Source organism: Sinocyclocheilus anshuiensis, unplaced genomic scaffold (genome assembly GCF_001515605.1).
Source record: "Sinocyclocheilus anshuiensis isolate Anshui unplaced genomic scaffold, SAMN03320099.WGS_v1.1 scaffold145, whole genome shotgun sequence".
Lineage (NCBI taxonomy): Eukaryota > Metazoa > Chordata > Actinopteri > Cypriniformes > Cyprinidae > Sinocyclocheilus > Sinocyclocheilus anshuiensis.
The window spans coordinates 2,443,144-2,462,692 of record NW_015537973.1 but is presented as its reverse complement, the minus strand read 5'-3'; the positions used below and the strand labels follow the sequence as shown (position 1 = coordinate 2,462,692).

The window sequence follows — 19,549 nt, the reverse complement described above, 5'->3', positions numbered from 1 at the left end:
GATTATGTAATGTAATTAGTTGGGCTAAACCCAGCTGTCACAGGACAAATCAAAGTCCTAAACACTCCGGTTTTAGCTCTAACAAAATGTTACTTTGCATGGCATTACTTTACAATGACAGATCTTAAAATTATTGTTACTTTATATGTAGTAGATAGGTGTCAGTTTGCATTGAAATTTTAGGTCTAAGATCAAAACTCTCAGTTATCTGTGATTGGTGAAACTAAGTGATGCTGAAATACACACTTAAGCATTAAGATTCATTTGAAAAGCATAAGACAATATCCATGTTTATGATTGTGTTTATTATTCTTGGGGAAAAAAAGACATTTAATAAGAGTTACGTGTGAACACACAGGAACATTCAGAGGTAATCATTCACTTTGGAGATGGATTACAGATTTTGTAAGGCAGATTTTCACCTGCTAAAAATCACCATGGAATAAAATGGACAATTCTTATTACTTTCTCGAATGTTATCTTTTTTTAATTCATTTAATTCAAAATATGTATTCAAAATAACTTCCGCTCCCCTTGAATGATATCTTCTTTGGTGACATGTTCAAAAGTAAAGATATTATTGTATAGTGTTACAGGCTATGCTAAATGTTATTTAGAATCATATATAATGAGAAATGAAAAACCAGAAGAAAGCAAGGCACATGGAAAGCAAGAAACATCCACTGAAAATAGCATTTGCTGTGGAGACAGTGAGTCGCAGCATGACATAATTCAGATCAGTGGATCCCGGAGCTTCTGCCTCAGTAGTGAGTGTGACATCTGTCCCTGACTCTGTGTCTGAGGGTGCGATCAGTGTGACACTTCCTTGAGCACTTCCCCCGGTTCCCAGGGTCAGAGAGCTGGGGAAAGAAACGCTGAAGTCCTGATCAGTCCGAGCTCTGATAGTGTAGTTGCTGCCTGTAGCATTAGAGGCCAAGGTAAAGTTGAAACTCAATGGGACTCCAGGCTGTATAATATTCTGTGACTGAGCCTGTGAAGGAACAGTTATAGTAAATATATGTTATTTGTCGAATACAGTAAGAGTTTTTTTTTTTTTTTACAAAATTGTGACATAAAATTAAGCGCATTTAGTTTAATAATGGTTGTAAATTATAGTTATTTGTGTTTGCGAACCCAGCTTTTTGACATATATTTCTCACCGTAATGGTTATTCTAGATCCTTTATGTTGGGTGTGTGACTGCCTCTGGAATCGGCTAGCCGACGACGAGTCATTCAACAGCCCTTTGAGCTGCACCACAAACGCCCCCTCTGGGATTCTGTCTATGTTGACCAGGAAGTCTGTCGCACCGACAGATTTGATAGTTCCACTCACAACATCAGATCCTGAAGCTTCAAGAAGCACATCAGTCACTGTGACTGAATCTCTTCCAGTCACAGAGACATAGAAAGTAGCGTTCCGACCTGATCAGCAATCAGAGAAACACTTATTTGAAATATTATAGCAGTGTTTGTGAGGGAAAAAAAATTATAAAAACTTGAATTTGTGTAGATTTAATCTAGTAAAAATACATTTGAGGAAGATAGCAATATTATACCAATAAAAGGGCGGGTGAAACTCTGCCCCCACGAGTCTTCGTGACCTCCCTTAAATATCTCCACAAAGTTAAAGTGGATGTCCACAGAACTCTGACCTGTATTCACAATTGAAGGAATATAGAGATGCATATACAGCATGCATTGACTTTGCTTTGGCAAATTGAGAGTCAAAATAATTTATAATAATTGACAGCATGACAGTTTACGTTGTATTTTGTCATTGTAGCCTAGAATGTTCCTTTCAGTTTACATGGCAGGCAAACTTTAAAAACAAACAAAACAAAATCTTGCTGGTAAACTGTCAATGTCATGCTTTTATTGCAAAAAACATTTTACGTTAAAGGGATTAACAGTTATTTTGTTTACAATATATTAATGAACTTCTGGAAACGTCATTGTTTTGCAAGCATGGACTTTCAATGGATGGTCAAAACTGATGAACGAATATAAAAAATATCTTAATTTGTGTTCTGAAGATGAACTAAAGTCTTATAGGTTTAGAACAACATGCAGGCGAGTAATAGAAGACCATTTTAATTTTTAGGTGAACTATCCCTATAAGTTGAAATGACTAATCAAAAAAGCTGACTGGTTCCAAAATAAATAAATAAATAAAATAATAATAGCAAGTCACATGCAGAAATAAAATGTTTACCAATGACTTTAAGGGTGTAGGAGCTTGTGGAGTTTATACTGATCTTCCATTCCCTTGTCTGTTTGGCAGAGTTGAGTTTTACTCTCCTTGAATTCCCAACAGTCAGGATGCTGCCCAGAGGACCATCTGCCATTGAACCTGGCTGAGACACACCTGAAGGTATGGAGACAAAACATTACATTAACATTGTACAAAAAATTAAATGACAGTTTTGGGTGGCGACAATCGAAGTAACTGGTGACCACCAGGGTAGAACCAGCAGAGAGGGGACCATGATGAGGCAGATGGAGGAGATGACCATGGCAGAGCCTGTGGAACTGGGGACCACCACGGAGGAGTCGGCAGAGCAGATGATCCCTCCTGAGCAGAACGATTATATCAACAACCACGGTGGATCCAGCAAAACCATGGCAGCTGGGAAAAGCCATGGCCCGGAGTCTTCATTGGGAACTGGGGAAACTCAAAGATAGCCCACTTGGGAGCACTGGACTTGGGCCACCGGACTTGGGACTTCCAAGGGGTTGGTACCCTCCTTCTCCTCACCCACTGTAAAGGAGGATCTGCATGATGACAGAACTCACTCCGAGTAATTGCAGAAGTTTCCTCAAAGACCATCCCCAGGCAGGTGCACTTTCATTTGCGCATTAAGTCCCACAAGATAGAAGATGCACAAGGAGTCATCTGGGTAATTTACCACAGGAGCTAGATGTAAAAACTCATGGGTGTGGTCCTCAAGGGAATAGTTCCCCTGGATGAGGAGGAGAATTTCACAGCTAGATCCATTTTGGGTCTGTTCTTCTGTCATGGGTGTGGTTACAGTTTATTGCATTTATTGAACAAAAACCAAACACCCAGGAACTTGAAATCACAAGGAAATAAAGGAGTACACCCAGGGCCGGATTTACCTCTTTTCGTGACATAAGCAAAACAAATTTTTGGGTCTCCCCTTCCCTATTAGGTAATATATAATATTACCACCCCAGCAAACAAAAATATTTCGTAATCAGTGGAAACAGTTACATTGTTTTCTATTGCAATAAGCATTTGCATTCAGTCAATAAAGATCGATTGAAGTTCTTAATTTGTTTGAGAACGGAGAATGGCATCGTGGCCACATTACCACTTTGGGAGTGCATTATTTCTCAATAATTTTACCGGCCTGGAGTCATGACCACACCTCAAGATATTGATTTAGCCAATTTCAAGACATTTGTCATGTTCCCGTACTGAAATCTCGTGTGTGTTGAACTAATTTCTTACGCACCTCATAAACCTTCCTTTGCAAACTCCAAAACGTCATTTTAGAGCTAATAACAGAGGCTTGGGCCATTGATATGCAGGCTAATGCAGTTATTAATGCAGTCTAATGTAGTTATGAGAGAGATAGTGAGAGCGAGAGAGAGAGAGAGAGAGATTAAGCGCGCAAATACCTGCGTCTGTGCATCTCTCAAGTGTTCAGCAGCAGCATCTACTTATAGCGAATCTTTAAGCTGAACTGCTTCAAGAACCTCGATACTGAGAAATGTCATGTAGCTTTTCAGCTGCGAAACTATTTTACTGATAAATTCGTGCAGCGCTAAGAACAAGTTTCTGTCTGTGTCTCCGTGTGTCTGCACTGTGTGTGTCTGTGAGAGAAACGGGAGAAAGAAAGTGTGATTTCCATGCATAAAAAGGTGGAAAACATGGAAATAGTTGTCATTTTTTACCCTATTGCTTGTTATATTTATTTGCTCAATGTCTTCTGGGGTTTTGGTTCTTTTACTGTTGTAGACAGCCCATATATAACAAAAAATATTATATATCTCTTTATTGTGTTTGGGCCCCCCTGGACGAGCGAGCATAGGCACATGCCTAGAGTGTCTATGCGTAAATCCGGCCCTGAGTACAACACCAAATTAACAACAATGTTAAGACAGGAATGGACAACTATATTAAGATAATGAGAGCTGAACAAGGCAACTAAAGAAACAGGAACTCAATACAGAATATTTGAACATACAACTAACAGTCGAAAAAACAGAAAAACACAAACAAAACGTGACAGACACAACCTGAATCACTCTGTTTATCTGTTACACAAGTATGAGCGACCTGGATGATTAAGCACAGAAAAACACATTCTGGTCAGAGATATGCTAGCTCACCTGTAGGGCTGTAGAGGGTAAAGACTAGAGGATCTCCATTGAGATATACTATCACATTGGACAGAGTTGGATCCAACACAAAAGAAAAGTTTTCTGCCTTGAATGAATTTCTCTTTATCTGAAGAACAGTCACCTTCAAGAAACACATTTGGGAAACAATTATTTCCAAGAACAGCACAAAACAGTAACAAAGCATTTAGCTTAGGATAAGATTGGTTGCATGATGCAAATTTATACTTACAGTACATAATAAAAGACATCTATTTATAATAGTGATGATAGGAGTTAATATATTGAGCTCAAAGCATTGTTAGAACTTACCAGGTCAGCGATGATTACATCCTTAATGACTGAAGTGACCTGAGACAATGTAGTGTTTGTGACCTCTATGGTCTGTCCACCAGAAACATGGGCCAGGTCTCTGTACAACTGTATGTCTGACAGAGACATTAATCTTGTTGGCAAGACATCCTTTTCACTAGGCAATGAGAAGGAGCTTGTAAGCAGGAAGTTGACCTGGATGGTGGGAGGAAGAGAGAAAATAGTTAAAATGTTCACAGAGCTGCATAGGTAGATTACTTACAATTTGAAGTCCATTACTGATTCCAAATTACCTGACAAAACTGTAGTCATTAACGTAATCCATTACATTAGACATTTTAGGTAATATAATCAGAATAATTTTAGATTACTTTTAGATTACTTTTGATTACCACATCCATCACATTGATTTAAATAGGAGAATCTTGTACTAAAATACAGAGAGAAAGAAAAAATATTCCATTTGTTGTTATTAACAACATGAGGTGCAAAGTGCATTAAACATTATATAATGATTTCCCAAACTGGGTTTTGGAACTGCCTGGAGTTTGAGTTTAATGAAAAAAAAAAAAATTAGGGAGAATCAATCAATTATGAATAATTTATTGCTGTTGCTTGAATAATATGCAATCATGTAATCAATAAAAAAGTAACTGTAGTCTGATTACGAGTATCTGAAAATGAAATATAATCTAATTACAAGTAATACATTTTTTGGTAACACTTTATTTTAAGGTGTCCTTGTTATACATGTTACATGTACAGTACTTACTATTATAATGACAATAAATTATGAATAATTACATGCAAGTAACCCTAAGCCAAACCCTTATTCTAACCTTAACCATATAATAAGTACATGTAGTTAATTAATATTACTCAGTACTTAAATGTATAATTAAACTGGAAAAAGGACACCTTAAAATAAAGTGTAACAAATTTTTGAAATCTGACTACATAATCCAGATTACATGTAATCATTTACTACCCAGCACTGAATGTACACTTTACAATAAGGTTCAATTTGCTAACATTAGTTAATGCATTATGTATCATGAACTAGCAATTTACCATTTTTACAGCATTTCTTAATCATGATTCGTGCATGCTTTATGTATTATTGTTCGGTGTTGATTTATGATAACTAATGCATTAACTAATGTTATCTAAAATGAAATCTGTTTGTAGATAATAAGACGTGTTACATAACTGAAGTAACAAATCAAGTAGTTCAAGCAGACACTCACTGTTGACTTGGTGCTTTCCATCATGGCCTCAACTGTGCTTTTTAATTCTGGGTCCTTTGCTGCAGCATCAGTGAAAACAAAAATGTCTGATGATGGAGGGGCTTGTGTCAGTGTCAACTATATCCATGAAACAACAAACCAGAACAAAAACGAACTTTTGAGATTATAATCACATAACTATCTTTATATAAAAGAACACACACACACACACACACACACACCAGGAGTGATGACAGGCACATATCTGAGAAGTTTCCACCATCGGATGCTAAAAGGGAATTAATATATTCTTTGAATGTGTCTGCATTTCCAGTCCGCATTAGAGGTCCAGAATCTGTCATCAGAAACACACACATTACAGAGACCAAGAACAGCGCATTTTAAACATAAAATGTGCCTGGTCCATGTATCTCACATGTATAAAATTCTGACCTACAATCTGAATGTCACAGCAGAAATCGAGACTCATCCAAACAGGCAATGTTTTTCCAATCTTGGTGGAATTTTGGTGAGCCCACTGTAGCTTCACTTTTTCTGTTCTCAATTGAACTGAACTGTTTCCTATCTATGAGTTTGAATCAGTCTGTTGAGTCTCCTCTCACCTGCTGCGTAGCACCAACAACCATTCCATATTCATAGTCACCAAACTATTCATATCATCAAACTATGAAGGAAAACCAATTTAACCAGCAGTGGCCCTGAAACAATTTGAAATGTGTTATATTTTAAGCACAATAGATGTACCCTGGTCATTAAATGTGACTAGAACATATTCTGAAGGTTCCTCTGATGTTCCTCTCCTGCTGTCTATGACACTGAAGCACACCCTCTTGAACACGTCAATGTAATTAGACAAACTGCCTGTGGTGTCAAACACAAAAGCCAGAACTGAAGCCTGAGTGAGGCCCATCAATCTAAAAAGAGAGAGAGGGGGAATGAAAAATTAAACAGTTAGCTCTATTTCCTTTTATTGAATGAAGAATGTACAGTATGGACATTTTTTCTAAAAAAATAAAATAAAAAAGTTTGTGTTCCTCGAAAGAATCAAAATCATACAGGTTTTGAAACATCATACCGAAGAAAGGCTACATTGCCTGTGGCCAGTCGGATGTCTTCCAGCAGTTCCATAGTAGCTCTGATGGCCATTTCAGCAGCACGCTTATGAAGGAAACCATGACTTGAGCTGATGTCATCCTTATTGATGCCTCCAGTGGGTTCTCTTGAACTAGTCCTGTCAAAAAAGCCGCCATGGCTACATTTGCCTGACAGACACAATTTTCATGGAAATGTTGTTGAAAAAAAAGTGTTTAGAGAGTCAGCTTCTCTCTACTCTCAGAATCAAACAAATCAAATATCCAGTTCGGAGAATAAAAACTTCATTCTTCAGTATGTCTCGGTTACGTATATACGTATATAAGCCCTCGTTCCCTAATGGAGGGAATGGAGACGTTATGTCGTGACGACATTAGGGGTTTACTTGGGAGCCCCAATCATCTCTGATTTTAAGAGAAAAAAACAAATTTTGCATGCTGAGCCACTCCCCGTGCATACGGGTATAAAGAGGCGACAGGTGCATCCACTCATCCAGGTTTTATGCTGAGGAGCCGATAACGTGTCCCTGGCAACCAGCGATGGTTCGAGGTTGTGGCATGGGGACATAACGTCTCTGTTCCCTCCATCAGGGAACGAGGGTTACATTCGTAACCGAGAGGTTCGTTATCTGTTGGTCACTACGAATTATGCCGTGACGATATTAGGGGTCAATGGAAAGTGCCACAACCCGAACACTGTCACAACCCTGTGGCGCCGCAAGTGTTGACAAGCCTCAGCGTGTCAGACAAATGCTGCGCAAAGGTCGTAACCTTCCCAACATCTCGGCGCAAATTCACTGACCTTGGCACCCGCGGGGACCAAAAAGGTAGTACATCATTGGAGATAGCCATGCTGCTGTTCCATCCACAAAAAAATTCTTAACAGAAAGGATTTCAACCTTCAGTGAAAGATTTGCGATCAGATCTTTCCTATTTGTTGTTATCAGTTTTTGCAATAACGATGGGGAAGCGAGCCTTGCAAGGGGAAGGGTGCTACGGAGGCCACATCCTACCCGTAGGGAGGTATCATGTGTCTGTACAACTGTATGTCTGACAGAGACATTAATCTTGTTGGCAAGACATCCTTTTCACTAGGCAATGAGAAGGAGCTTGTAAGCAGGAAGTTGACCTGGATGGTGGGAGGAAGAGAGAAAATAGTTAAAATGTTCACAGAGCTGCATAGGTAGATTACTTACAATTTGAAGTCCATTACTGATTCCAAATTACCTGACAAAACTGTAGTCATTAACGTAATCCATTACATTAGACATTTTAGGTAATATAATCAGAATAATTTTAGATTACTTTTAGATTACTTTTGATTACCACATCCATCACATTGATTTAAATAGGAGAATCTTGTACTAAAATACAGAGAGAAAGAAAAAATATTCCATTTGTTGTTATTAACAACATGAGGTGCAAAGTGCATTAAACATTATATAATGATTTCCCAAACTGGGTTTTGGAACTGCCTGGAGTTTGAGTTTAATGAAAAAAAAAAAAATTAGGGAGAATCAATCAATTATGAATAATTTATTGCTGTTGTGTGAATAATATGCAATCATGTAATCAATAAAAAAGTAACTGTAGTCTGATTACGAGTATCTGAAAATGAAATATAATCTAATTACAAGTAATACATTTTTTGGTAACACTTTATTTTAAGGTGTCCTTGTTATACATGTTACATGTACAGTACTTACTATTATAATGACAATAAATTATGAATAATTACATGCAAGTAACCCTAAGCCAAACCCTTATTCTAACCTTAACCATATAATAAGTACATGTAGTTAATTAATATTACTCAGTACTTAAATGTATAATTAAACTGGAAAAAGGACACCTTAAAATAAAGTGTAACAAATTTTTGAAATCTGACTACATAATCCAGATTACATGTAATCATTTACTACCCAGCACTGAATGTACACTTTACAATAAGGTTCAATTTGCTAACATTAGTTAATGCATTATGTATCATGAACTAGCAATTTACCATTTTTACAGCATTTCTTAATCATGATTCGTGCATGCTTTATGTATTATTGTTCGGTGTTGATTTATGATAACTAATGCATTAACTAATGTTATCTAAAATGAAATCTGTTTGTAGATAATAAGACGTGTTACATAACTGAAGTAACAAATCAAGTAGTTCAAGCAGACACTCACTGTTGACTTGGTGCTTTCCATCATGGCCTCAACTGTGCTTTTTAATTCTGGGTCCTTTGCTGCAGCATCAGTGAAAACAAAAATGTCTGATGATGGAGGGGCTTGTGTCAGTGTCAACTATATCCATGAAACAACAAACCAGAACAAAAACGAACTTTTGAGATTATAATCACATAACTATCTTTATATAAAAGAACACACACACACACACACACACACACCAGGAGTGATGACAGGCACATATCTGAGAAGTTTCCACCATCGGATGCTAAAAGGGAATTAATATATTCTTTGAATGTGTCTGCATTTCCAGTCCGCATTAGAGGTCCAGAATCTGTCATCAGAAACACACACATTACAGAGACCAAGAACAGCGCATTTTAAACATAAAATGTGCCTGGTCCATGTATCTCACATGTATAAAATTCTGACCTACAATCTGAATGTCACAGCAGAAATCGAGACTCATCCAAACAGGCAATGTTTTTCCAATCTTGGTGGAATTTTGGTGAGCCCACTGTAGCTTCACTTTTTCTGTTCTCAATTGAACTGAACTGTTTCCTATCTATGAGTTTGAATCAGTCTGTTGAGTCTCCTCTCACCTGCTGCGTAGCACCAACAACCATTCCATATTCATAGTCACCAAACTATTCATATCATCAAACTATGAAGGAAAACCAATTTAACCAGCAGTGGCCCTGAAACAATTTGAAATGTGTTATATTTTAAGCACAATAGATGTACCCTGGTCATTAAATGTGACTAGAACATATTCTGAAGGTTCCTCTGATGTTCCTCTCCTGCTGTCTATGACACTGAAGCACACCCTCTTGAACACGTCAATGTAATTAGACAAACTGCCTGTGGTGTCAAACACAAAAGCCAGAACTGAAGCCTGAGTGAGGCCCATCAATCTAAAAAGAGAGAGAGGGGGAATGAAAAATTAAACAGTTAGCTCTATTTCCTTTTATTGAATGAAGAATGTACAGTATGGACATTTTTTCTAAAAAAATAAAATAAAAAAGTTTGTGTTCCTCGAAAGAATCAAAATCATACAGGTTTTGAAACATCATACCGAAGAAAGGCTACATTGCCTGTGGCCAGTCGGATGTCTTCCAGCAGTTCCATAGTAGCTCTGATGGCCATTTCAGCAGCACGCTTATGAAGGAAACCATGACTTGAGCTGATGTCATCCTTATTGATGCCTCCAGTGGGTTCTCTTGAACTAGTCCTGTCAAAAAAGCCGCCATGGCTACATTTGCCTGACAGACACAATTTTCATGGAAATGTTGTTGAAAAAAAAGTGTTTAGAGAGTCAGCTTCTCTCTACTCTCAGAATCAAACAAATCAAATATCCAGTTCGGAGAATAAAAACTTCATTCTTCAGTATGTCTCGGTTACGTATATACGTATATAAGCCCTCGTTCCCTAATGGAGGGAATGGAGACGTTATGTCGTGACGACATTAGGGGTTTACTTGGGAGCCCCAATCATCTCTGATTTTAAGAGAAAAAAACAAATTTTGCATGCTGAGCCACTCCCCGTGCATACGGGTATAAAGAGGCGACAGGTGCATCCACTCATCCAGGTTTTATGCTGAGGAGCCGATAACGTGTCCCTGGCAACCAGCGATGGTTCGAGGTTGTGGCATGGGGACATAACGTCTCTGTTCCCTCCATCAGGGAACGAGGGTTACATTCGTAACCGAGAGGTTCGTTATCTGTTGGTCACTACGAATTATGCCGTGACGATATTAGGGGTCAATGGAAAGTGCCACAACCCGAACACTGTCACAACCCTGTGGCGCCGCAAGTGTTGACAAGCCTCAGCGTGTCAGACAAATGCTGCGCAAAGGTCGTAACCTTCCCAACATCTCGGCGCAAATTCACTGACCTTGGCACCCGCGGGGACCAAAAAGGTAGTACATCATTGGAGATAGCCATGCTGCTGTTCCATCCACAAAAAAATTCTTAACAGAAAGGATTTCAACCTTCAGTGAAAGATTTGCGATCAGATCTTTCCTATTTGTTGTTATCAGTTTTTGCAATAACGATGGGGAAGCGAGCCTTGCAAGGGGAAGGGTGCTACGGAGGCCACATCCTACCCGTAGGGAGGTATCATGTGGAGACACTGATATGGACTGACCAAAGGGGCAGTACTACATATGGAATGGGTCTCTGAGGCAGGTCCTACCTGAAAGTAGGGATGGAACGACTGCCAGCAGAGACTGACAGAATGGTCTGTCAAAGGGAAGACATGGGTCCATTGAGAGGGAAACCTTACCATGGAAGAATACACATATAGGATCACCCGCAGGGAATCAAGCCATATGGACACCTAGCCCAGTACAGGGACTGACCGGGGTCCCGGGCATGCTAACACCGATACTGGGCCTGGCATCAGACTGCTTCGCCAAGTCTGACTGACGGGGGTGTTGGAGGATAATCAACCAGAGTTTGCCGTCCGGGGAACTGTACTGGAGGGGTAAAAATGCGCTCGCATCCCCGGGTGAGGGGGAATGGCGCGTCAAGTTTGACACTGGCCAGTCCTTTCCACCAATTACCTGTTACCCAACACACAGGAAGAAACCGGCTCAAAGTGAAGACTGTAGAATCTTGCGAAGGTGTTTGGTGTCGCCCAGCCCGCAGCTCTACAGATGTCTACAGAATCGCTGTGCGCCAGCGCATAGGAGGAGGCAACACTCCATGTGCAGTGAGCCCTCACCCCCAGGGGACATGTTGGAATTGCCTTGGAATTGGTACGTCAAGGCAATGGCATCCACTATCCAGAGGGCCAGCCTCTGCTTGGAGACAGCCTTCCCTTTTTGCTGACCTCCGTAGCAGACAAAGAGCTGCTCAGAGCTTCTGAAGCTCTGGGTTCGGTCCACGTATTTGCACAATGCTCTTACAGGAGACAGCAACGCCAAGGCCTTCCTCCGAGGGCAGTGCTTGCAGGTTCACCACCTGATTGTGAAAGGGCGTGGTGGGAACCTTGGGCACATATCCAGACCGGGGTCTCAGGACAACATGAGGGTAGGCCGGCCCAAACACAAGGCACTCTTCACTTACCGAAAATGCTTGGAGGTCCCTGACCCTCTTGATGGAAGTGAGCGTGGTCAGGAGTGCTGTCTTAGCAGACAGGAACTTAAGCTCGACTCAATCCAGCAGCTCAGAGGTACCCCTCTGAATTCCAGCCAGGACGATAGAGAGGTCCCAGGAGGACACCAGGGGTGACCTACGAAGATTTAACCTTCTGGAACCCCTCAGGAACCTAGTGATCAGGTCATGCTTACCCAAGGACCGGCCATCCACTGCATCATGATGTGCTGCGATAGCAGTGACATACACTTTCAAGGTGGAGGGTGACAGTCTATGCTCCAACCTCTCTTGGAGGAAAGAAAGCATGACCATAATCGGGCATCTCCGGGGGTCTTCTCGACGAGAAGAACACCAATTCACAAACAGACTCCACTTCAGGTCAAAAGCTCGCCTCGTAAAGAGGGCTTTGGCCTGAGTGATAGTGTCTTCCACTGCCGGTGGCAGATCACTTAGGTCTGCCGTGTCCCGTCCAGGAGCCACACATAGGGGTTCTAGAGATCTGGACGCAGGTGCCAGTGGTGCCTAGCCCCTGAGAAAGGAGGTCCTTCCTCAGGGGGATGCACCAGGGAAGGGGCTGTTGCGAGGAGTGTGAGTTCCGGAAACCAGGTCCGGGTGGGCCAGTACGGCGCAACCAGCAGGACCTGTTCCTTGTCCTTGTCATCCCCCCTTGGTGATGGAGTCGCCATTGTCCAGGGAAAGTGAGCTGTCGTGAGAGCACATCAGCCCGCACGATTAAGCTCCCCCGGAATGTGGACAGTAGCAGTGACTTGAGCCGCGTCTGACTCCAGAGGAGGACATGGTGGGCAAGTTGTGACATGCGACGTGATTGTAGACAACCCTGCCGGTCAATGTACGAAACGGTCACACTGCTGTCTGTGCAGACCAACATGTGCTTGCCAAGCAGCAGCGGCCAGAACCGCCACAAGGCTAGTAGCACTGCCAGCAACTCTAGGCAGTTGATGTGCCAAAGCAGTCGAGGCCCTGTCCAGAGCCCCGAGGCTGCCTGCCTGTTGCATGTAACGCCCCAGTCCGTGCTGGAGGCATCCGTTGTGACAACGACATGCCGAGACACTTGTTCTAAGGGCACTCTGGCTCGCAGAAAGACAAGGTCTGTCCAGGGGTTGAATGAACGGCAACACATCGGCGTGATGGTCACGCGAAGTGTACCACGGCACCATGCCCATCTCGGGACTCAGGAGTGTAACCAGTGCTGAAGTGGTCTCTTATGAAGCAATCCAAGCGGTGTGACTGCGGCTGCGGGTGCCATATGCCCCAGGAGCCTTTGAAAGTTTTTCAGTGGTACCACTGTCCTGCCTCTGAAGGAACTCTGAAGGAACAGTTCAGCGCGGACTGGGTGTGCTCGTTGTTGAAATGCGCCCTCATACTCACTGAGTCTAACTCCATACCGAGAAAAGAGATTCTCTGCACAGGGGAGAGCTTGCTTTTTTCCCAGTTGACCCAAAGCCCCAACTGGCTGAGGTGCCGGAGCACCAGTTCCCTGTGATCACACAACTGTTCTCGCGACTGAGCCATGATGAGCCAGTCATCGAGATCGAGTCAGTTGAGGATCCTGATGCCCACTTCCCGTAACTGGGCAAAGGCACCCTCCGTGACCTTCGTAAAGACACGGGGAGACAGGGACAGCCAACGTCTCTCATCTCGACCAGGTTGAGCCTGAGATGCCTCTCTTGGACCACTAATGGGGTCATAGCCTTCCCGAGGGACTGCGCCATGACTTTCGTCGCCCAGAGAGCGAAGTCAGTCGCCGTGCACAGCTCCTGCATCAACCCTGGGTCAGTACTACCCTCGTACATTCGTTTTAGTGCCTTGGCTTGGTGGACCTGCAGGATAGCCATGGCATGCAGGGCAGAGGTGGCTTGACACCCGAGAAGGGCAGCCCCACCAAATCTTCTTCCTCAGAGGACGATAGCCCATCCCCCGATGCTGCTATCGACATCTGATCCTCAGGCAGTGCACCGAATGAAACGCTGGGGCCACCGTGAAGCAGGCCAGCAGAATCATCCGGGAGCCGCACAGGACAAGCACTGCAGGAAGAGTAAGAGGTCCAGCAGAGAGGCTCTTACTGTAACCCTCAGATCTCCCAGAGCACTAGCCGGCGGTCCTCTGCTTGTGGCAGAGAAACCAGAACGGGTAGTGACAGAGGGATCTCGTACTTTCCCTTTAAGAAAGTAGAAATGCGATCGCAGCGTTGCCATGGTCATGTGCTCGCAGTGCGATGACATGAACCATTCGCGAAGTGTCTTCAGCATGCCGTATCAGATATTGTCTTACTATAGGGAGATGAGAGAGTCTGTATTACTTACTATTGCAGAAAGCGTAATGCTAACTTTGATCACGTGTGCCTTACCAATCACATTACAGCCTTGACGTCGTTGAATTTCAGTCAGAGTTGTACAACACTCAGTTGCCGTTTACGGATACCATAGGAATGAGAATTGCCGTAAGCTGAATCCCACCTGTTGCAAAAAGTCATTGGCTTCTCTTATAAAACAGCATTTTTTTCATGGTAATCTCTAAAAATAGTTAAATCCAAAAGTTTTGTTTAGTGTAAAACATGTTGAAGATTAGCAGACAGGCTGTCGATTCATTAAATAATAAGCCATTTCCTCTAAAAAGCTTATTATTCTGCTTATTATTCAGCGTAGTGAAGCCTCTCCTCCATTGACATCCATAAAAAAAATGGCCTCTGGTCTCCTTTCCCACGTACTGCCAAAGCGGAAGTGTTAGCATTAGCCGTTAAATTTTTTTGGCTAAAGGTTGCAGGCTTGCCTTCTAGTGGCTTTGGCTGTATGCCCAGACACGGAAGATAACGCTCATGGCCGTCATCAGAGGACAGGAAATGACCGCAACCAAGAGGACACGGACAGCACGGCATCTTTTAGAGAAACTGCTCTTTTAGTTGAAGCACCCAGGGGAATCGGGCGCCCTTCACGCTGTACCGCCAACCAGAACAGCTCTCAGACACACAGCAGATGAAAGGCTTTGTGGATTATAACAGCTTTCATACAACCACTTGGCTCCGAAGCAAAAATCTGAATGAGTGGATGCACCTGTCTTTATACCTGTATGCATGGGGAATGGCTCAGCATGCAAAATCCACTAGGTAAATTTCATTGGCATTTTCTCTTTAAATCAGAGATGACTGGGGTTCCTAAGTAAACCCCTAATGTCGTCACGACATAACGTCTCCATTCCCTCCATAGTGAACGTAGTGAACGACAGATAGGGAAAGTAAAGTAAGATGACATATCATATTTGACCTGAAAACCAAAACACCTACCAGTGCTAACGCATGAGATACTAAGCTTTCTTACCTGCAGGTTTGGTTGAGGAAAATAAGCGGAAATATCCAGATGTTAATATCTTCTGCTGCAATACCTCTGGGACAATGTTGTCACTGCAGTCTTCTCCAACACAGCTTTTACATGTTTTTGTTTTGGGACCTAGAGACATCCAGTCATCCATATATATGGTACAGAAAGTGGTAAATTTACACAATATTTAAAGTGTGACACATTTTTTATTTGGCATAGGTGAGCAATAGTAAATAAATGAAGTGACTGAGGAACTTAATTTTGAGATGAATACAAAAAAATAACTTCAGAAAAGACTACAGTACCTGCTAGATTGTCGAGAGGACGTTCAGGTTTGATCAGGGTGCTGAAAGGAGCAGTGCTTCCCAGTTCCACCCAGTTACTGTGGCTGTAGAAATCCTGCACACATAACACATATGTTTGTTACATCGTTCTTAACAGAAACAATTTTCTCAGTTCAGTTCACAGTCCCGGTATGGTCGCCAGAACTAACATACCTGTAAAGTATGACATACGCCCCCAAGACTAGAGCGGGCAGACAAATAGTTTCCTTTTTTGATGCTGGCTTTCACAGCAGCTATGCCCTGTGTGATGAGGTCCCGTCCATTTTTGAAATCTTCATTATCAAAATGATGAACAGTACTTAACTGATTTCCATCCACAGCTGCATTGCTAAGGGAAGTCTGAATAGTAGCTAGATTAAAAGTGGATAGTTTTAATAGATGAGAATATGAACTTGAGCATGCTCTCTGGACGGTAGTTGCAGTGAGTTTGCTGTTGATCTGGAGGTGAGGAGTGGAAGAAAACAATTTAGCATTAAAATTTTCAGAAAATTTGCATTTATGAATTCTGTAACCTAGTTTGTAACAGTAAACAAAGCTTCCCAGTCAACAATTTGATCTCATAGTGATTATAATTAGTGATGCTGTTTACATTGGATGCGACGTGGCATGACACGACAAATTCCCTACAGTAAACTAATGCCTCACTCTATTTCTGACGTACTTACACAATTTTGAAATGATTTGCATTGGTCACTTTGTTGCATTCAGTGTAGACAGCCTCAAGCAGTTATGCACAAATGGTCTGCTAACAAATCCTGCAGTATCCACTTTTTTTCCAGTGTTGAGAAACAGGGGGCAAATATCGGTCTTTCAGACAAATCCAAACAGAGTTAAAGCATATTAAAAATGTCCTGGCTCTTCCAAGCTTTATAATGGCAGTGGGTGGGTGTTTTTGTTCAACAGTCCAAAAGAAGTCCAATAAAGCGTGCATTTTTGTAAGAAAAATATCCATATTTAAAACATTATAAACCGTCTAGCTTGTGCTTACTGTCATACATACAAGCCGTTCCGGGGCGGATGACGTAGGACATATGCGTAGCGTATGCACCAGTGAGAAGTGATGAATGCGGAAGCACGGAGGAGAGAGCAAAACAAAACACTTGTCACGAATTAGAAGTACAAAATGAGAATTTGTAAAGAAAAATGTTGGAGGAATTCGATACAAGCCAAGAGGAGACTAGTTTTCCTTTGCTAAAGTAAGGAAACTTTGCTTCCTTTGCTCCTGTAAACAAAATTTGGTTTACGCAAGACTAGCATATTCTCAGTGGTGCATTGCACTACGCATATGTCCTACGTCATCCGCCCGGAATGGCTTGTGAGTACGGCAGTTAGCGCAAGCTACAGAAAACAGTTTATAATGTTTTAATTATGGAAATTTTGAATTGCTGGAGGAGGCCTTTATTGACCCTCCAGAGCCATGTGAGTGAGGCACTTTGTATTATGGATGGATGCACTTTATTGGACTTCTTTTGGACTGTTAAACAAAAACACCTACCCACTGCCATTATAAAGCTTGGAAGAGCCAGGACATTTTTAATATAACGCCGACTGGATTTGTCTGAAAGAAGAAGGTCATATACACCTAGGATGCCTTGAGGGTGAGTAAATCATGGGCTAATTTTCATTTTTGGATGAACTTAAAATCTGTGTGAAATTAATATGAATATAAATAATATAAATGCCAATCTTCATGACATTATACTTGTGTATATGTTAGTTCTGGTTTAGTATGCTAATTTGTAATACGAAGTTCCCAAATAAATAAATAAATTAATCTATCTATCTATCTATCTATCTATCAAAATTTTACATCTTACGGGTAGCGTAAAGTCTTTGCCCCGGGCAGTGGCTACGTCACGACACACTTCCGCCATCTTTCGGAGGAAAGCTGCCTCAGTGATTTGATGATGGGTGAGGGATCCATCGGCAGGGAAGATTTTGAATGCTGCCACTTGAGGGGGCTGAAATAGAGCCCCCTGGAGGAGAAATACAGCCACTACAACCAGTGAAACCATGAATTTTTATTTTCAGAATTTTCATTTTCAATGCTAACAGAGCTGGTTGAAAGAAAGTGTAACAGCTGTCAAGTGAGTAGACAAATGGAACAGCAAGAAGAATAAGCCTATACTTAAAACTATTATTTAATGTTTGATTTTATTTAAAATTTTACATTTTAAAATACAAAATGTAATCTAGTAATTGAGTGGTACATTTCTATATTTCTATGAATTTCTTTAGATTGCATTACCTTGCTGTAGACTTTGCTTGAGTATAATGTATTTGCAGGCTCCGTTTGTATATAGTATATATATACATATCCTTTTACACGTCACACATTAATGTCGCAGGCAAGTAAGTGATTGCATAAATGATAAAACTTAAAGATATCCTGTTTCCATTTTAAACATCATTAGACTATATGCTTTTCATAAAAATATAATAAAATAAATAAACTACCTACGTGTAATATCTACAAAATGAGTCCACACCGACTGTTTATGATATACAAACCCCCTAAATAAAGAGTGCTGAACATGAATTGGACCAAAAAGGGAGCAAAAATGAAAGTAACCCATACTGGTGGGGAAGTCGTGGCCTAATGGTTAGAGAGTCGGACTCGTAACCCAAAGGTTGCGAGTTCGAGTCTCAGGTCCGGTAGGGATTGTAGGTGGGGGGAGTGAATGTACAGCGCTCTCTCCCACCTTCAGTACCACGACTGAGGTGCCCTTGAGCAAGGCACCGAAACCCCGACTGCTCCCTGGGCGCTGCAGCATAAAAGGCTGCCCACTGCTCCGGGTGTGTGTTCACGGTGTGTGTGTGTTCACTGCTGTGTGTGTGCACTTTGGGTGGGTTAAATGCAGAGCACTAATTCCTAGTATGGGTAACCATACTTGGCCACATGTCACGTCACGTCACGTCACTTTGCATAATCCCCACCTTTTGTAAATAGATACAGTGCTAGAATGAAGACTGATTTCAACACCCACACCTTGCTGGTCAAAAGAAGATTTAAATACCACATAAGAATGCAGCTTCACCTGGAAAAACGTTTGACTTTCCCCACAATCTGCTTGTTTTAGAAAGGTTCAGACAAAAATTCGGAAGTCATATAATAAAAAAGCTTTTAATGGTCTGATGGTACCTATTTTTTAAGAAAATGGTGACGTATAGGGAAAAAAAATTGTGATGTGGTAAGTATAGGTTAAATGTGTGGGGGAAAAAAAACAGATTGATTAGGATTTCTATTTAGTTATTGTTTTTAACCTTTTCCCCCCAGGTTTTCTTACTCATTATTCTTTTTCTTTATATTATTTTTATTTTGCCCTCTAATTTGAAATGGAACTCCCTTTCTTGCCTCTTTGAAGAAAACACCCAGATTCATTTTACATTACATTTACATTTATACATTTAGACTCTTTTATCCAAAGCAACTTACATATGAGGAATACAACATATATCACAAGGAGGCAATAACAGAAGTGCTACTACAGTATTTAGCTAGTCACAGTATTTTGTGAGCTAATATGCTAATTGAAGCTCAAAATGTCCACCCTGTCATTGTTCCAAAATGTACA

General features: G+C 41.3%; 1 protein-coding gene across 1 annotated transcript; it reads right to left on the bottom strand.

The window, feature by feature from the left end:
- Positions 1–619: 619 nt before the first annotated feature.
- On the bottom strand, positions 620–17,989 carry LOC107671465 (von Willebrand factor A domain-containing protein 7-like). Its single transcript, XM_016464391.1, has 14 exons — positions 17,792–17,989; positions 16,128–16,412; positions 15,936–16,029; positions 15,631–15,759; positions 10,273–10,459; positions 9,942–10,111; positions 9,419–9,531; positions 9,198–9,314; positions 4,679–4,873; positions 4,358–4,490; positions 2,214–2,366; positions 1,558–1,653; positions 1,161–1,423; positions 620–991 (listed from the first exon to the last, which is right to left on the bottom strand). The coding sequence occupies exons 1-14, from the start codon at positions 17,987–17,989 to the stop codon at positions 620–622; spliced, it is 2,505 nt and encodes an 834-aa protein (XP_016319877.1).
- Between the last annotated feature and the right edge of the window lie 1,560 nt (positions 17,990–19,549).